Source organism: Columba livia, chromosome 15 (assembly GCF_036013475.1).
Source record: "Columba livia isolate bColLiv1 breed racing homer chromosome 15, bColLiv1.pat.W.v2, whole genome shotgun sequence".
In the NCBI taxonomy this organism is placed as follows: Eukaryota; Metazoa; Chordata; class Aves; order Columbiformes; family Columbidae; genus Columba; species Columba livia.
Genome location: NC_088616.1, coordinates 659,988 through 677,345, shown reverse-complemented (window position 1 = coordinate 677,345; position 17,358 = coordinate 659,988). Strand labels below are relative to the sequence as shown.

Below are 17,358 nucleotides of genomic sequence, written 5' to 3'. Positions count from 1 at the left end.
TGTTCTGTGCCAGCGCCGCACTTGTACCTTCCCTCCTGCATTTCTGCGTGTCCCGCGTTCCCATCCCTAAAATCCTCCCAAAATAACATGCGTTTGGTTCCTTCATGAACACGTTTAAACAGTCATCTTTTGCTTGCTATTTTATATTGTAACTAGATGAGTCAGTAGGTAATATTCACAATCCAATCATCAAACATTTTGCTAATTAAGTGAACACAACAAGCAGTTCAGTGTAACTCTGACCGCTGAGAAAAATGAGCTGAATCAAAAGTTGGCTCTGAGTTTCCTTAGTAACGGGTGCGCTCCATTTCCATTTGATTATTCAGTGGCAGAACGGTCTTTGTAAGACCACAGAGTGTGATGGGTGGATTGCAAACAGGCGCTTCTCAGGGCAGGATGGTGCACAGATATGCAACCACACTGCTTATTTGCTGACTCTCTGCCAATGAGTAATCGATTTCAGCATTTCTTCAGACATGAAAGCGGTTTTCCTCCAGTTCACTTCATACATTCTTGGAGGATTAAAACACAGAATATTTGCTTTGCATTTGTCGGGGTTTTTTTTAATTGTGACTTGCAGTTTAAAGCCAGCCCCTTAGCGCATATTTGGTGTAACTATTTATTCTGAAAAAGAAAGTGAGTCTGCCTTTTAAATGACTCTGCTGTTCCTCTCCCCTGACCCGTCCCCCGTCCTCCCTTCCTTCTGCTCCCTCACGCTCCACCTCTGCACTTGAATTCTGTGTTTCCAACCCCTCACAAGGTTTGTTGTGTAATTATGAAAACTTTCCACATGACGTGCGTGTTTTAGGAGTTGCTGTGTTTGGCAATGTGGCTGCAACTCTATGGGCACCACACTGCAGTCATTGATAACCCTGGATCAGACCTGGAGCTGTCCCAGTTTTCACGTTTATCCTTTTTCTAAGTGTCAAATGCAGATCCGCAATGAGGGGGTGGACAATCTAGTAGTTCAGATCTTTCCATGAACAAAGTTCATATGGGTGAGTGCAGGAAATCAGACACTTCAAGTATAGTGATGTTGCACAGGTGCTTTGAAGTGAGGCATGCAGCTTCAGAAAATTATTATTTTAAATTCAGAGCCCAGATATTCTGTAGTTATTCTCTTCTAATCACATCTTACATAGTGTTTTGGGTTTAACTTTCCGCTCCTTACAAGCAGAGATAAAAGATGAGCTGTAGAGGCTACATCTGGTACGAAATACTGAATTCTATTTCTCACATTAGAAGTGTCCTTAACAGTTGGGCTAATTAAAGATAAAATCATGTCCTTATGATAAATATTTATAAATTGGAAATCTGGCACTTGTAAATATGTATTACTACTATGTGAAGTTAAACCATACTTGTAAGCTGCATGTCTAAGAAATCCTCCTGGCCCATTTTTGATTCAAATGCATTATAACAACTATTGTCCTTGAAAAAGTGATTTCTGTGGCAGTGGAAGTGAGGTGCGAACAGAGGTTATGTTTTCAGTGAAAGCGTATGTGCGGACCGCGCAGGTTCAGGCTCAGCTGCCCGTGCTGCACGGTCCAGCCCAGCGCTGCGTGGCTGACCCGGCGCCAAACCCGCGCTGTGCTGCAGCCCGGACTCTGCTGCGGGACACGCGGGTTCTGCGCTGTAGAGCTGGATAGGGCTGAGAAACAGGTTCGGTTACAGCTCAGTAGGGAAAAGAAACAACCCAGGTCGTGGTCTAGCCAAACATCTCGTCTGCATGTCGTGTGTCTTCAGTAAACTTAAGGAATAAATTCGTTTTTATATTAAGCAGTTTCTGTACTAGAAGACATACTTTTTCACACAGTATCACAGTATCACAGTATCACAGTATGTTTGGGATTGGAAGGGACCTCAAAAGATCATCCAGTCCAATCCCCCTGCTGGAGCAGGAACGCCCAGGTGAGGTCGCACAGGAACATGTCCAGGCGGGTTTTGAATGTCTCCAGAGAAGGAGACTCCACAACCTCCCTGGGCAGCCTGGGCCAGTGTCTGTCACCCTCACTGAGAAGAAGTTTCTTCTCAAATTTAAGCGGAACCTCTTGTGTTCCAGCTTGATCCCATTACCCCTTGTCCTATCATTGTTTGCCACCGAGAAGAGCCTGGCTCCATCCTCATGGCACTCACCCTTTATATATTTATAAACATTAATGAGGTCCCCCCTCAGTCTCCTCTTCTCCAAACTGAAGAGCCCCAGCTCTCTCAGCCTTTCTTCATAAGGGAGATGCTCCACTCCCTTAATCACTTTAATCACTTTCTTACGTATGTCATTCCAGTATAATTTTCTTAGGGGTTTTTTTAGACTTTTTTCCTTATCTCTTGAAAAGTATGGCTATTTTTCAGCTGTGGACAATCTTTTGTCCTGAAAAACATCATTGACACACTGAAATTACTTACATTACTTAACACAATATAGTAATAACTGTTTCTTAATGGCCCTAATGAACTCCAACATTTAAGCAAATGTCTGAACTTGGTTAAAAGGGCTCTGTTGAATAAAGCCTAAATTATTGTCTGCTTTTTCACCAACAAATTTGAGACATTTTTGGTCAGAGGGCGATGAAGAGTAAAGGTGCTCTGTCTGAGCGAGCTGCAAGATGCAGAGGGAAATCCCTGCAGTCTCCAGCTTTTTTTAATTAAAACTTTTGAAGTTCATCTAAATGTTTTCAAAGCAAGTTTTCAGATGCGGTTAAAAATACTTAGTTTGTACGTAGGGGGGAAAATAACCTGACATTATTATAAATAGTGTATTTTTTCATTATGTTTGTGATGGTAGGTGCTGTAACTTGTAATACTTTACTCGTTAGAAGAGCGTGATCCCTCCGTTCTCCCCTGAGAGCCATTCCCATAGGACAGCACTATTATATTAAAGGGCGAAGCAGCTTTTCTGCACATCCACAGCTGAGATGTATTTGAGCACCAAATCAAAGCAGGAGTGCCGAAAGCTGTTCTAAAATTTACCAGACAACATATGCTATGTTTCATTGTTTTCTTGGTTGTGTAATCAAAGCCGACAAGGGAGTAATACTTTCTTCTTACTGCCATTGAGACCTTGATTTTGGCAAAGCCCATACACTCAGTGAGTGATAGTGCTGCCTCTGAGTCGCTTTGTCAGTATTTAAGATAATTTAGATTTAAATACTCGCAACTTCACTTATTTAGATCAACCTCTTGCAACCCTGAAATGAAGTGCTGGTGGTCCAGGCAGAGTGACCCAACGGGATATCTCTGCGTCACTGTGTAAGAATGGTGTGATGTGATCTGGCTTGTAGACACAGACATGTTTTTCGGAAACTCAGCAGCAAGTACAAAATAAATTTAGTTAGTATAGTCTGTAAGGAAAACAAGCAATATTTGTTCTTAGATAAGTTTTTGAAATCTGTTATATCCACTGGGTTGTGGTTTTGGTTGATAAAAACATCTTTTTGCTCCCTAGAGCACACAACAAACCAGGATTGGTTGGGGTTTGCGTCGTGTCTCTGAGAAAGCTTCACTTTTAGGTGGAAAAAGTAGCAAACTGTCCTGGTTTTGTTAAAAACAAGTTTCTCTTTTAGTGAATTTGCCTGTCAGCTAAAGCTTCATATGAGCTGCATTTTCCTGGGGAACCAGATCCATGTTTTGGTGAACACAGCAATGGAATGTGAAGTTATTGATAAGCACGGAGGGACATCTCGGGAGAGGGGCAACGAGAAACAGGTGACCAAGGAACTGACCAACTGTGTATAACATCCCATTCACGTGAACACTTCATATAAAAGTGGGAGATCACGAGGATCTCACCCCTTTTCCTTATGGCGACATTAGCAGAGGACCTTGCGAGTCGTCCCTGCGAACTGAGGCCAGTGACAGACTGAATCCAGCTCCGGTTGGCTGCGGAGTCCAGTCCAGGACTTTGGGTGCCGGCTCTGCAGTTGCTGAGACTTTCAAGATTGGTTTTATATATTCTGTATTATTTTCTCTATTCTTATTAGTAGCATTAGTAAAACATCTTTAATTTTTTCCAACTCTCTTCTCTCTGTCCTTTTTTTTTCCTCCCAATCGCCTCTCCTTAGTGGAAAGGGGGGAGAGGGAGGGGCAAAAAGGGGGAAGTGGGGGGGGAAGAGGGGGTTAACAATACATCTGCCAGGGTTTGATTGTCACCCCGCAATCTAACCCTCGACACAAACCCAGGAAATAAATTGCACTCAGAGGTCACAAGAGGCATTCAAAAAAACTAACTTGAAGCACCAAGTGACCTACAGAGAGCACCTCTTAACGGCTTATTTAGACCAGTGCTCTAATTAGGTGAGCTGGAATCACCCTCTGGCTGTGCCTGTTGTTTCTCCTCTGATTATACAGGGAAAAAACAAGTGAGACGGAGACCCTTCTCTGTCTGGCTCCGTTCAGTGTTGTCCTATATAAAAAGACTTTTGTCCTAGATATACTTTACAAAGTACTATCTTGCCTCCCACTTACGCAGAGACACTGGCCACCAGTGGCATCAAGCTCTGGATTCTTTAGTCTACAAAGGAAACTTAAGATGCTTATGGTGTTACGTGCCGTAAATCCTAATTGTGCAGTTCTATTTTATTTACTTGTCCGATGAAGCAATTAGGATAATACACAAATAATTCTGTAATGTTGTTATATAAGGCTGACTGAAGAGGTTATGAAATGGAGGGTGTGGATCCCGACACCAGGGGGACTGTTTCCTTCTACTGTTGGTGGGATTTTGGGGGTTTTTTGGAGCGCGGGGCGAGAACTGCCGGGCACTGAACAGCTCGGTTAACTGTGCTCTGACTGATGCTCTCGCGTTATTCTTGGCTGCTCTGACAGCTGCTGGGCAGCTGGGCTGATGTGAGCACTCTCCAATTGCAGTCAGATAAAATCAACTCTGTTCCACAGGAGAGATTTTGTTTACAAAGACTACTAAATATTATCATTCATTGTGTAACACTGGAGTCTTGAAAAAATGATGTACGCCACCTGCCCAGGGGAGAGAAAAAGGTACAGTAAAAAATGCCTGTGGTTAATGTGTGCTTGTGTAGGGCAGCTGAAAGAACATCATTCTGGAGTGCAAAATTGTTCTGAGAACAGGTATTACAGCTGAACCGACCGCGTTGTTCAGCACTCCAGAAAGCAGCTGTGTGCCACAAGCGACAGGAAGAAGAAAAGCCAGTTTGTGCCTGATACTCCAGGGGAAGTGCTCAGGATCAATTTATCCTTGTGACTTAAATGGTCGTGTTTGCCAGAAACATTGCCTTTTAAAAAAAGGATGTGTCTACACACGTAGGGACATGGCTGTACACACATACATCTCTTACAGTGGCCTCTCCCTGTACCTGGCTCCTGCTTGGTTTGTTTCCTGCAAGGGCACTAGCGTGTTGATGACACTCGGCTTCTTCCCTCGGTACAATTTCATTTCTTTGCAGAACTGCTTCTCCACCTATTTGCTTCCATTTACTGCAGCTCCTCTCCAGCTCCTGTAGTTTTGGGGACATATACAAGATCAGCTTTTGCTAGTATATGCTCTTTCTTCTCCTTGATTGAGTGAGAGGTTTGGCCAGTGAAGCAGTGATTTTTCAATAAGTGTAATTCTATTTTAAACCTAGTTTTACTGTTAAACTTGAACAACTAACATAAAAGCACAGTAACTAGACCACAATAATTCCTGTAGCCCAGTCTCTTCCTTCCCCTACAAGCCAAACCATGGGCAGAGCACAAGCCAGCAAAGTATGGAGTAGTATTTCTTCCAAGTATTCTTCCCGTCTCCAACAATTTTTCTTTGGGGGACTTACTGTATCATTTTCATGTTATCAATATAGTGCAATTTAGCAATTCTTTTCTGGATTCATTCAGCTGATTTTTGAAAACTCAGCTTTCACAGTGGCCTGTGAAGGGAAGTTCATGGTTCATACTGTGTGAAGAAATGCCTCCTTTTGTTTGCTTTGGACCTCACCTCTGGACGGTATGGAGAGCCAGAAACCTGGCACTGAAAAGCAGTGAACGCTGGTTCGTGTCTGCAGTTACTGTAAAAAGTAGTTCATTAATCAGCATTTAAAAGGTGATAATCTGGACCATGTGATAAACTTCATTGCTCAGTCAGAACCACTTTTTTCCCCAAATTCTCTACAGAGTGCATGGGAGGAAAAGCAAGGTCTGTCCTGTACCCATTACATATTTATTATGTCATTCATATTGCACTAATTTAGCCTTCTCGTTCTCTTACAGTCTCATTTGCTTTTGCTGAGAAAAGCATTTATTTAATTGAAGGCTTAGTCTAAATAAAGCATGCACTGATTGCCTGTGCTGATTATTCCAGGCATTCTCTTCCTAATTTGGAAAATCTGCTTCGGTTTATTTTTGTATTAGTAATTTTCTGCCTATATTTTTACACTGTCCATAGTGCTGGGTTGAGCTGTTTGGTTTCCAACCGAGTCTGGGCCAGTTGTGCTTTGGACACAGGAAACCTGCCTCAGAATGGCTTTTGTACATCAGAACTGGAGTTGGAAAACAGCTGCTTCCGAATCCAGGGCTATCTGGGAGCACGGCAGAGGAGTGAGTGTCATTACAGAACCTGGAACCAGGCACCCCATGAATTTAAACTAGTTCAAGTCTGAATTCCAGCCCAGTATCATCCGATTGTGTGAGAAACATTGTTTTCTAGGTGCACGTTTCTTTATGAAATTATTTTTAATATTTCAAGATAAATGTGGGTGCATTCTTTTCCATCCTGTTTTAGCATGTTTGGATTTCTGTAATCATTGCAACTAGATTTCCTTTGAGATTGGAACTTAGTCTGTATTTCTTAAGCTAGCAAACATCACATTTTTCAAGAAGTTAGGAAAACGGAGCTATTTCACAAAATCTTAGTTGCACTGGAGAGTTTTCCCCTCTCTTCATTGCTAACATTGCTATTCTCTTCTGACTTGCTATAGCAAGTTAGTGGGTACTGTCACCTCACGTCTCGTTAATATTGTCATGTACAATGTTCCACTACAGTTCTTCTATTCTTACCAGCTGCTGAACTCTGCTGGTGTAAGAGCTCAGACCGCCAGCAGCTGGACACTGAGGACCACATTCACAATTCGGTAGAGGAAACCTCAGCAGGAAAAAGCAGGTTCCTCCTTCCCGTTGTCACTGCAGTCCCACTCTGTGGGGAGACGGCTGATGCTTATGGCAATACTTGAACAGCATAAGCTTTCTGAGTGATCTTCCAAAGAGCACACTTGGTTGTATTTACTTTTTTTTTAACCAAGGTCTTTGACAGCACGTGTGTCCTGTGCCTGCTGTCACCAGGCTTGGGGGTCCCGTTATCCTCAGTGTCCCTACTCTGCAGGAGCTTGATTGCCACAGGGACAGGGACAGGGACATGGCCAACCCCCCTCTCTCCCCTCAGTCCTGCCTTCACAGGGGCGGATAGGCCAGCTATTGTATTTCAAATAATACTTATGTGATAAAAGAACACAGAGGAGAAAAAAATTACAAAATTTTAAAAGTCCATCACAGTTCAATAGCATCATGTCATGGAATATACAGGTTGTGATCACTCTTGGGGACATCATCCACAAGACACAGTGAGAAGATGTCTTTGTTCTCTTCCAGTGCAATTATGTCAAAATCATGCTGACCATTTTCCCTGGTGCCGCAGAACTGGTGTTTAGAAGGGTTCGTCTGAGTGATAATTTGTGGGAAGAAGACGCCGCTCTTTTAAAATTCTGTAAGATAACCTTGGCTGCTCCTGCCAGCAAAGAAACTGCCTTCTGCATGATCTCCACTATGTTGTTTCTTTTCATATTCTCATCTGGTTCTTGTCAGGAATGAAGTCAACAGCTTGCTAACACCACTGGGGTAGCTAAACTTTCCTTTCAAAATTCTTTTGGTATCACCAGGTCTGAAAAAGGTGGTAAATATTTCATATAGGAATCGGTTTCTTTCAAAACATTATTCTGCTTTGGGTTGTTTGAGAACTTGGAATTGCTGTAAGATTGTCAGCATTACATACAAGAATTCCTTCTAAATCAGAGCTGCTGCACTCTGTGAGGATGCAATGGTTGTACACGTGCAGGTGCTCCTGAGCCTGCTTGGCCTGGTCATCCCTTTTCCATGAAGCATCCAAAGCAAATCTCAGACCCTTGTTGACATCTCTTTCCCTCGTAGGCCAGTGAGTCAGTTTAACAATCCCCATTCCCCATCTCGGGAAGAAAAGCCCTGTGTAGTACAGCGTGCTCTTCTGCTTCACAGAGCTTGAGGAGACAACCAGGTGAAAAGGGGAAATGCCAGTAAAAATTGTCCATCTTACCAGAGGGGGAACTGAGAAAGATGCAAATGAACAAGACCTCACTGAAGCTCTTGCGATGACTGCTCATTGAATGAGCTGGCTTTAGAAAGCAGGCACCGCAGGGTGGGTGTGAGTCTTTAAAGGCGTTTTGGAATTTCCCGTTGAGAAATGTCTGCAATAGAAACCATGAGCTAAGTGTTTGCATCATGTTTTTTACTTGGAACCAGGTTAATTTTGCTTGAAATTTTTTAAAAAGTGAGTTATGCTTTGAAGATTCTGTTTAGGAGTGACCATACGGATAGCAGCAAAGGCAGCACGCTAAATCCCAGCAGCTGTTAATTACCCTCCTCAGCACTCCCCTCTTGCCTTGCCGAAGCTGCTCTGTAGCCTTACAGTCTAAAGTGACATAATGCAGTGTGTGAATCAGCCTCAAACCTGTGCAGTTATTAACTCATTTCACGGTCAAGCTAATGAAGAGTCTAAGGCTTATCAACATACGTAAGGATTGGATCTCTTCAGACGACTCTTGAACAGTCCATGTTTTTGTTGGTTGTGATGTCATGATTTATTTACGCTATAAAGGCGTCTTTGGGTTCTTGGACCATTATGGGTATGTATTTCATTCTTTAGTAGGAATGCATTATTCCACGGGGAAAAAGAGTTATGATCACATCTTTGGAAACAGTAAATCTTGTTGTTGTTCAGATTCAGCTTTGTCGGAACAGAACTAAAAAGGACTTTTTTGTGCTTGATCAGAAAATGATGGTAAATTGCTTGCTGGCAGGAGAACATCTTTGGTTTACTAAAATCAGAATAAAATCCTGCATTTAAACCCTTTTTTACAAAGATTTTTTTTTTTTCAGATTGATTGGGTCTGAAAACTCCGATTTGGTGGGCGGGCAGGAGGCGTGTTGGTCTGAGCTGTTTTCGTGATCCAAGTCCAGTTTTAGAACAGACAGAGCAAGACCTGGTGTCCCATACCGGATGGTGCCATCTCAGTCTCTGGCTTCCAGTCCCGCTCTGATCACAAATGGATTTTTTTTTGTTATAGTAACTATCTGCAGAGTTTTTTACTTTATTCTGATTTTAATCCCTTTTTTTCTTTTAATGAATAATCCATTAGGTATGAACAGTGTCTTGCAGTAATGGATCCTGCTCTTTTTTGGTTAATGGATACTGTGAAACCTCCAGTCACATTTAAATTCAAATTACTATGGATTTCATTAAAAATGAAACAATGAATGCTTGTGAAGGTGCCATCCTTTGGACATTTATTTACATGGCAGTTTTTTTAGTGTTTCGTACAGCTTTTCTATCAAAGCTTTTCCCAACTGCTATTTCAGAAACCAGGGATTAAAAACAAATAGCTGTTCTACCTACTTTTTTTTTGCCATGGGAAAGGACTGTACCTTTATGTGTGCAGCTGGATGCATTAACTGACCTGGGGATACCTGAAAGTGGGCTGTAAAGTGGGGCCTGCCAGAATACTGTTCTTTTCTCACAGAGTTTAGGGGAAGACAAACCAAACCACAATACACGGGGTGCGGAACGGCTGCCAGGAACTTGACAGTATTACTTCAGAAAAACATCTGAAATGAATAAATTAAATTTGAGTGCATACATCTCTAAGATTCTTTTTATGTTTAAGATCAAAAGCAAGAGCAAAGTAAATTGCCTGCTTGTCATCTTAGTATTATTGCACTGACTGCTTCAGCTTTCCTTCTGCTAACTAACAAAAGTGAGTGGAATACAGTCGAGTGAACAAAAAGTGTATTGAAGAAAAAACAACGTCAGTTAGACTTGTGTTCATACACAGCGGTGACCCATTCGTTTCTTTGTTCAAGATGTGACATATTGTAACACGACACTGACAGGGATTAATACAAGCAGTGGAAACAGAGAATACCTGAAAACGGAAAGTCTGGGCAGAGTTTTCCCTGGGAGGTGTGTGAGGCAGATACCGAATCCCAGCAGGGGCTGATGCTGAGCAGGCAGAGCCGCCCGGTGCACTGGGGATGTGGGTCACACACAGAGGCTGAAAGGGGAATTTGGATCAGCAGTGCCCAGAAACACCAGCTTGTTTAGGCAGCATCTGCTTCCCACCGCCAGCCGGAGATAAAAAGGTTTTCAATCACATCCGCTCTGTCAGGGATCATATTTGCACTGCTAACAAACAACTTTTCAGTTCAGTACCAAAATACCTTTTTGAGTGCAGACAGCAGACATTAAACGTAACTGTGGTGAAGCTGCAGTATTTGCCTAAGAAGAAAAAAGCTGCGCAATTTGTGGGCGAAACTTTTTGTCTGCTGCCTCTCTGCTGTCGTGGATGGGTTTCTCAAAAGGTTTCCTTGAATTCTCCGACAAGGGAAGATTTTTGGTTTTCTTACAGCATGACTAAAGTTCCTTTATTAGTTTCATATCCTCTAATTACACTGAAACTCTATGTCAGGGTTTGTTTTACATATATGATGATACAAAGCTTCTGTTCCACTTTTAATTCCAAAGTGGGGGGAAGATGCTACTTTATATACACAGAAGCTTCCAGGAAAAAAAGGGAGCACTTATTGCCCTTACTGAAATGTGTCAGATGGGTTTACACCTCTCTATGGTTTTGTGATTGTAATTTTTTCCCAACCTTTTCATAGACTCAAGTAGTTTTGCTTACCTGCAGAAAAGGTGGAAAATAATGACCAAGATGCAGTCAGGTCCATACGAGGTGCGTGCCCGAGCGTGAAATCTAGAACACTGCTGGAGACTGCTGGTTATTCGTTAAGTGCTTGAAGGACAAGAATGTGCGACGCACGTGGATCCGTTACAGGCAGCTCTAAGGAAGGAACGGAACAGCATGTTACGTTAGACAGTCACAAGAGTAAGCCGCGTGGCAGGAGCTGAGAAATGACTGCTCGCTCTCAAACTGACTGTAGCACCAGTTGTTAAACATCTTTGTATTATAAGGATCCAAATAATACCTAGATAGTCCAGGATCTCTGCAAAGGGCCCGTTGTGTCACAGGGCTTTTCTGCTCCACCGTCACCTTCTGAGGTGTTTGCTGGGTTCCTGCAGCTGAGTCAGAGCAATCTCTCCAAATTATTATGCTGACTTACAAGTGGATACACCAGGTAGATAAGCAAGTTACACCAAACAAAGAGAATTAGTACTGATAAAATAAAACAGGGTAACGGACACATTCTAGCTGACGATGACCATATGTCTCCACTCACGGTAAAGGTAACTTAATTCTGTTTTCTACATTGAGTCATTTGCTGTTTGAGAAGGGTTTGACTGTTGAAATATGAAAGCCTGTGTAGCTTTTACCAGGCACACAGCAGAATAATTTATATTTTGATTTTCAAGCTGCTTAATTTTTAACTATACTTTGAGCCTAGTTTATGTATTTTATATCAGTCTTCCAATCACTCGCACAAAAGCGAAGGATTGATGCAGTCAGCTGTCTAAAGACAGGTTCGCCTACTTCCCTCTGCATGTGATCACAGTGAAAGAGGTCAAAATCTACTGGGGGAGAAAGGGTGGAAGGTTTTTCTAGCTAGAGAACTGAAGATTTCCTTGTGCAGTTGTAATGTGTTCCTAATCACTGTTCTCTGCCTTTAAGTTGCCTCTGTTCTTCCAGAAATTCTTCCAGAATTTCTGCTGTCTGAAGGCAAAAATCAGTTGTTGCTACCTTTTTTTTTTTAAAAAAAAAAAAGTCATTTAAGTTATAGCATCTCACAAATTACCCATTCTCTGGCCTATCATTTGAACAGGATGGAACACGTGTTACCTTCTGTGTTAAGCATGGAATGGCAGGTTGCTGGAATATATGAAAAGTAACAAATGAAGTTTGGTGTTGTCACCACAGTGTCTATGGCTGCATTATCTTCCCAGGCTTGCTCCTCGATCTGTAATGCTCAAAGCATTGCTTGGAAATGTAATGATGAGCAGTGAGTATTCACAGACAGCAGAGGAACAAGTGCCACCGGGGAGCACCTGGCACTTGTCCCCAGCTGTGCTGAGCTCACTCTGCTGTCCTGCTCCAGAACAGACACACGGTCACACCTTTGCTTCTTAAATTGTTTTTCAATATAAACATAAATTATGTTCAGCAAGGTACAGCATCTATAGAATAGTGCCAGTGAAATATTTTTCCATTATAGCACAGCAGTTTTTTAGCCAACACAGCAAACTCATAGGAAAGATTGTTTCATAAAGTAGCTGGTTATTTTGATAACCTGCTGGCTATGTAGTTGGAGTTGTCAGGGAATACTTAGTGTGCTTTCTGAGTCACTCAGCATTAACTTAATATATTTTCAGATGCTTTATGTAGAAACATCGAAGTGTCATTATGGTTAGGGAACGCAATTTATTGTATTTCAGTAGCAAAATTACATCTAAATCCTTCAGGTGGGTTTGAAATTTTTTGAATTGTCATTATTAGTATTGTAAATCAATACCAGACCTAAACACTTTCTGTAACAAAATATAAAATTAAGCACAATGTTTTGCACTTGATGATGAACAACAAAATTCTCAGTATTTTCAGGCATCTGGTCCAGTAATTCTTGTGTTTACATCAGTAAAAAATAGCATTAGATGCAGCTTCAGGAAGCTGTAATAGTCTGGAATTAAAGGATCTTAGACTGATCATGCCAAAAATGAATCCCAAAACCTGTTTGTAAAATTAGCTGTTTATACTAACCCCGCATTTTTATTCACAATAAAATACGCACCGTCTCAAAAGAGCAAGAAAGCTGATGCTTTTTCACTCTTGCTGAAGAACAAGCGCTGCTGGCTGGCGCGGAGCCGTGTCCGTCAGCAGCGCGCGAACAGGACGCCGGCACAACCTGGACAGGACCCGCTCGTTCTCTCCTAGGAACAAACTAGTCTCTCGACTCTGCTGTTAATGGTTTTACAAACTTTGATGTGAAAGATAAGTACTTAGGATCAAAATTACATCAAATGGGAAGGAGAAAATAACCTATTCGGTGGCATGAATTCAATCTGTGAAGACAGTCAGAAAGGCCGGAGTAGAGAATGCAGCTTCTACTCATTTATTTGTTTATTTTTGCAAGGCAGAATAAACAAATAGTACAAATTACTGCTTGGGAGGTGAGGATGAGACAATTTAATTTAATTTGAAATTGTTTCAAAACTTGTGCAAAAATGCCATAGACGCATAGACGCATAGACGCAGACATGGCATATGGATCGTCTTTAGAAGTTGGTCAAAATCAGACAGCATCTGCAAATTGATTTTTTTGTTAAATGATGATATTCTGAGAGAAGGGGAAGAACAGCTGGATTTCTTTAAACATGTGTCTGGCTGATCAGTTAGACAATGATTCAACCAAGTACTTTATAAAGCCTTAACCATGAAGTACGTTTGTCCTCTTTACCTGCTGCTGCTCGTCATTTTCTTCTGCTCCTGACCAAGTCTTGATGGTACTTGCATGTGACCTACCCAGAAATTTTCAGTATAGCGTATTTTGGGGACAGATCAAATGTATTTCTTTCTTTTCAAGTTTATAATAGGGTGATATTTTTTTTACCACATTACAGCCCAAAATATAAATAGTCTATTTTTTTAAAGGAGAAAGACATGGAGCAGCCATAAGTCATTAAAAATAGAGAGGGAATCAGAAGAAACCTGCCTTGTTTGTACCCCATACTAGGTAACTGTAAATTCATCTTGCAGGTTGTCAACCTTTCCTTTTTTGGCTGCTCTCATCTTTCTTCCCCTCATCATAACTCACAACCTCTTCTGCTTATTAGGTTTCTTTGATGTACCTGGCTCTGCTCCACCTGTGATAACCCCTGGTGTCTTTGATAAAAGACAAATAATCTTCTCATTTATGTTTTTTATTTGTCTTGCCTTTCTCTTTTTTTTTTTATAATTTTAAGGTGACTGGCCTTGGGTAAACAGGTTTAAGGTCTCATTAGTGAATTTTCTGCATGTTAACTGACAAACACAGCTCCACACTCCTTGGCTTTCCACTCATGTTTCGGTAGCATCATTCTTTAGGCAGTTATCTGTTACTGGACGTTTTTTCTAACTTTAATCAGGTTCCTCTCGAGTGTTCCTGCTTTGTAGCCAAAGGAGGAGCAGGATGACAACCACACTTTTCAGTAAGCCTCAGCGAGTCAGAGTGCAGTAACCAGAGCTAGTGGAACAGAATAAAGGTTTTACTAATTAGGTATTATTTACTACTATTTTACTAATTATTTGTTTAAAGTGCAAGTTCAGGTAAATGGTTTACTTATAATTTTATGCTTTATGAACCACTGAAGAATGAAGGTAAACATGACACCTGTAGCTGTACTTGCTCTAGAACTTTCTCTCCAACCCTCAGCATATAACCTCAGCAGTATCTTTAACTGTGAACTTGTTTTATACATAAACTGCAACTGCTAACTAAAAACATACTCTCTTTTTTCTTTCTAAACAGGCATTAAAGCTGTATTTTCTGGACATTACCACAGGAATGCGGGAGGGTCCTACAAAGGACTGGAGATGGTGGTTTCATCAGCAATAGGATGTCAGCTGGGAGAAGACACACACGGGCTTCGCGTGGTGGTTGTCACGGCTGAGAAGATTGTTCACAGATACTACAGCTTAACGGACCTGAGCAGCCATGGCCTGGAGAAGGAGCTGCAAGATCTGCTTGCTCAGCAAAACTAGGCTACCTCAAGTGATGTGATTGTTTTTTTCCACATTAGACAAATAAAAAGTTTCAGAAAGTTTCCCCAGGCTGGGAGAGTCATTTCTGATTGAGCACCATGCCCCAGAACAGCTCCCAGCTTATTATCCTAAAACACGAGAAAGTTGTTTCTCCTTTTAGAAATGAGACCTATGAGGAATATGGAAGAATAGCAGAACTAATATGGTAAGAACTGTTCTGAGAATTTTTATTTTGCTCCTCGGTAAGCCTTAGAGAGAAAGTGTATCAAAGAGTGAGAGCTGGAGTTTGAGATAACCCTCTAACACAAGTCTGGTTTACTTTTATATTTGAGAGGGCATTTTAAAATCAATATATTTTGTGATTTCTGTTACACTTTGTATAATAGAAATGTGGAATTTTTTCACTCTATAAAAAAATCTCCAAAGTTCTGCAATCACCAGACTCGCACTGACTTTTAGCAACCTTTGCACCAGGTGTTGTTGCCTGGAGGTCATATTTTCTCCCATTTCCCATACTTTCATTTTCTCAGCTCTTCAGAGCCAGCAGCAAGAGGACAGCAGTCACAGCCTGGATTTCTGTTGTATCCTACTTTTATATAATGAAGAGTCTATAAATGAAGCTAATATAGATGCCACTGACAGAAACTAGATATGGACTGTCTTCCTTTTGAAATTTAACTACCATTCAATTAGCATATGTTTCTGCTGTAGCTTCAGAAGTTCGAATAATTGCTTGGGGAGAATATTCTGTCCAGAATACTGTTATCGGAAGTCACTTCATTGATTACTAGACAATGGGAAAGCTTTGATTTCCAAATGCAATTTAAGAGTGCCTTACTGTAATAATAATTGAAAACCCGAAGACGTGTATTTTCTTCACTGGAGTAAGTCTTTAAAAATAAATGATATAAAAATAAATTTGTGTGCTGCAATCCACCTTTTTTATTTTAGCAAGTATATCTGATTTGTTCACTGTTAAATACAAAACCAAGTCTTTGTGTAATTAACACATACCTGCTTTTATTTTTTAAGGATTTAGTTGAACATGTTATAATCCATGCCGCAGGTTACATAGAAACAGAGACAGCACAGCTTCAGCACCTGAAGAGGGAAGAACACAAACAGTACTGGCTGAAAAAGTGATGCATTCTATATGTTTTTATGTATACTCACATACAACATCGTTCCCTAGAGGACATCACAGATATTTGAATATGGTGAGAGAGATGAAATGCTGTACTCAAGAGTCACTGTCATTACATTTTAGTCACAACAGTTTATCCAGGAGGCTCCTCCAAGCTTGGTTTGTGGTGCTCGTCAGCTTCTAAAATGACCTGTGTAGCATGTCAAGGCCCCAGTGAAACAGCTGTGCCTGCAGCTGGACCGGACCCGGTGCGCACTGCGGTCCTGTGGCAGTGACCTGCATACAGTCATGGTCAGTGCGGACAGAAAGGCCATGATCTTGTTTTTCTTCTCTGCCTGGTTTTGCTCAGTTGAATGTTTTCACAGTCTTATTTTCAAGAGAACATCTGGGAAACAAGAACTAAAATCAACGGTGAGATGACATTGCAAGAGGTACCTGCAGTACCCAGATGGCAGTTTCACTGCCAGTGAAGCACCCATTAGTTCAGACACTGGTTTTAAGAATCTGTGTACTTCCACAGCTTTTCAGCCACTTACTGCTTTTAAACTTTGGTCTTGTAAAGCTGGAAGCTATTTAGTAATCACAGCTAAGTAACCACTTCAGTGATTAGAGGATGCTAGTTTATGTTTTGCAGAGAGAAGAATAATCTATGATTTAAACCTTTTAAGTCCATTTAAATTGTAAGGCTGAAGAGGAGCGGAGGGACCTGAGATAATCTAAGCATGGAATGTTCTCTGCTCCAGCACAATATTGTAAAGCTGAATGGAGGAAACATTTAAAGAGTTTTTGTAATATGCCTGTTTATTAAAGGATATAATTTAACTAAATATATGAAGCTTGGGAGATCAAAGCATAACTTTGGGAGAAGGTCTTTCCACGAATATGAAAATGCTAATGCTAGTGGTATATATAGTGTTCTAAAATTTTCTTTTCAGAGTTACATTGTACTACAAAAGAAGTGTTTCTATAAGCATCATTTTAATTTTACTTTTTTTCACTTTTTTCAAGGTTCTTTTAACCATAAAAAAATCTGTGACATATTTTCATTAAAATATCACTTAAGTACAAAGCTGAAGTTCAATTAAAAAAAAAATAAAGTTTTCTTTATATCCCAAAAATCTTCCTTCACATAGTGATTTCTAATTATATATCTGGTTAAGTTCACGTCCAAAAATATTACCACATCGCCTTTGGTTTGGAGTTTTATAAGTAAGGGAAGCTGGGCTGCTGATCTTTGTTAAATGCCTTCTTGTCCTGGGTAGGATTTTGGGA

General features: G+C 41.0%; 1 protein-coding gene and 1 long non-coding RNA gene across 13 annotated transcripts in view; one reads left to right on the top strand and one right to left on the bottom strand.

The window, feature by feature from the left end:
- The window catches only part of CPPED1 (calcineurin like phosphoesterase domain containing 1), a 50,014-nt gene extending 34,154 nt beyond the window's left edge, over positions 1-15,860 (top strand). For both annotated transcript variants that reach the window (XM_005506928.3, XM_065030417.1), the window contains exon 4: positions 14,710-15,860. In XM_005506928.3, the coding sequence (XP_005506985.2) occupies positions 14,710-14,942 (233 nt within the window). In that variant the 3' untranslated portion in view covers positions 14,943-15,860. The remainder of the gene's footprint in view (positions 1-14,709) is intronic.
- The window catches only part of LOC110362167 (uncharacterized), a 54,404-nt gene that overhangs the window by 9,621 nt on the left and 27,425 nt on the right, over positions 1-17,358 (bottom strand). For 6 of the 11 annotated variants that reach the window (XR_010466253.1, XR_010466255.1, XR_010466258.1 and 3 more), the window contains one exon: positions 10,935-16,043. This is a non-coding gene — a long non-coding RNA (uncharacterized LOC110362167). Of the gene's footprint in view, positions 1-4,665; positions 5,472-5,753; positions 8,442-10,934; positions 16,472-17,358 lie in introns of those variants that run through there. The other 5 variants (XR_010466254.1, XR_010466261.1, XR_010466259.1 and 2 more) reach the window with 5 other exon arrangements.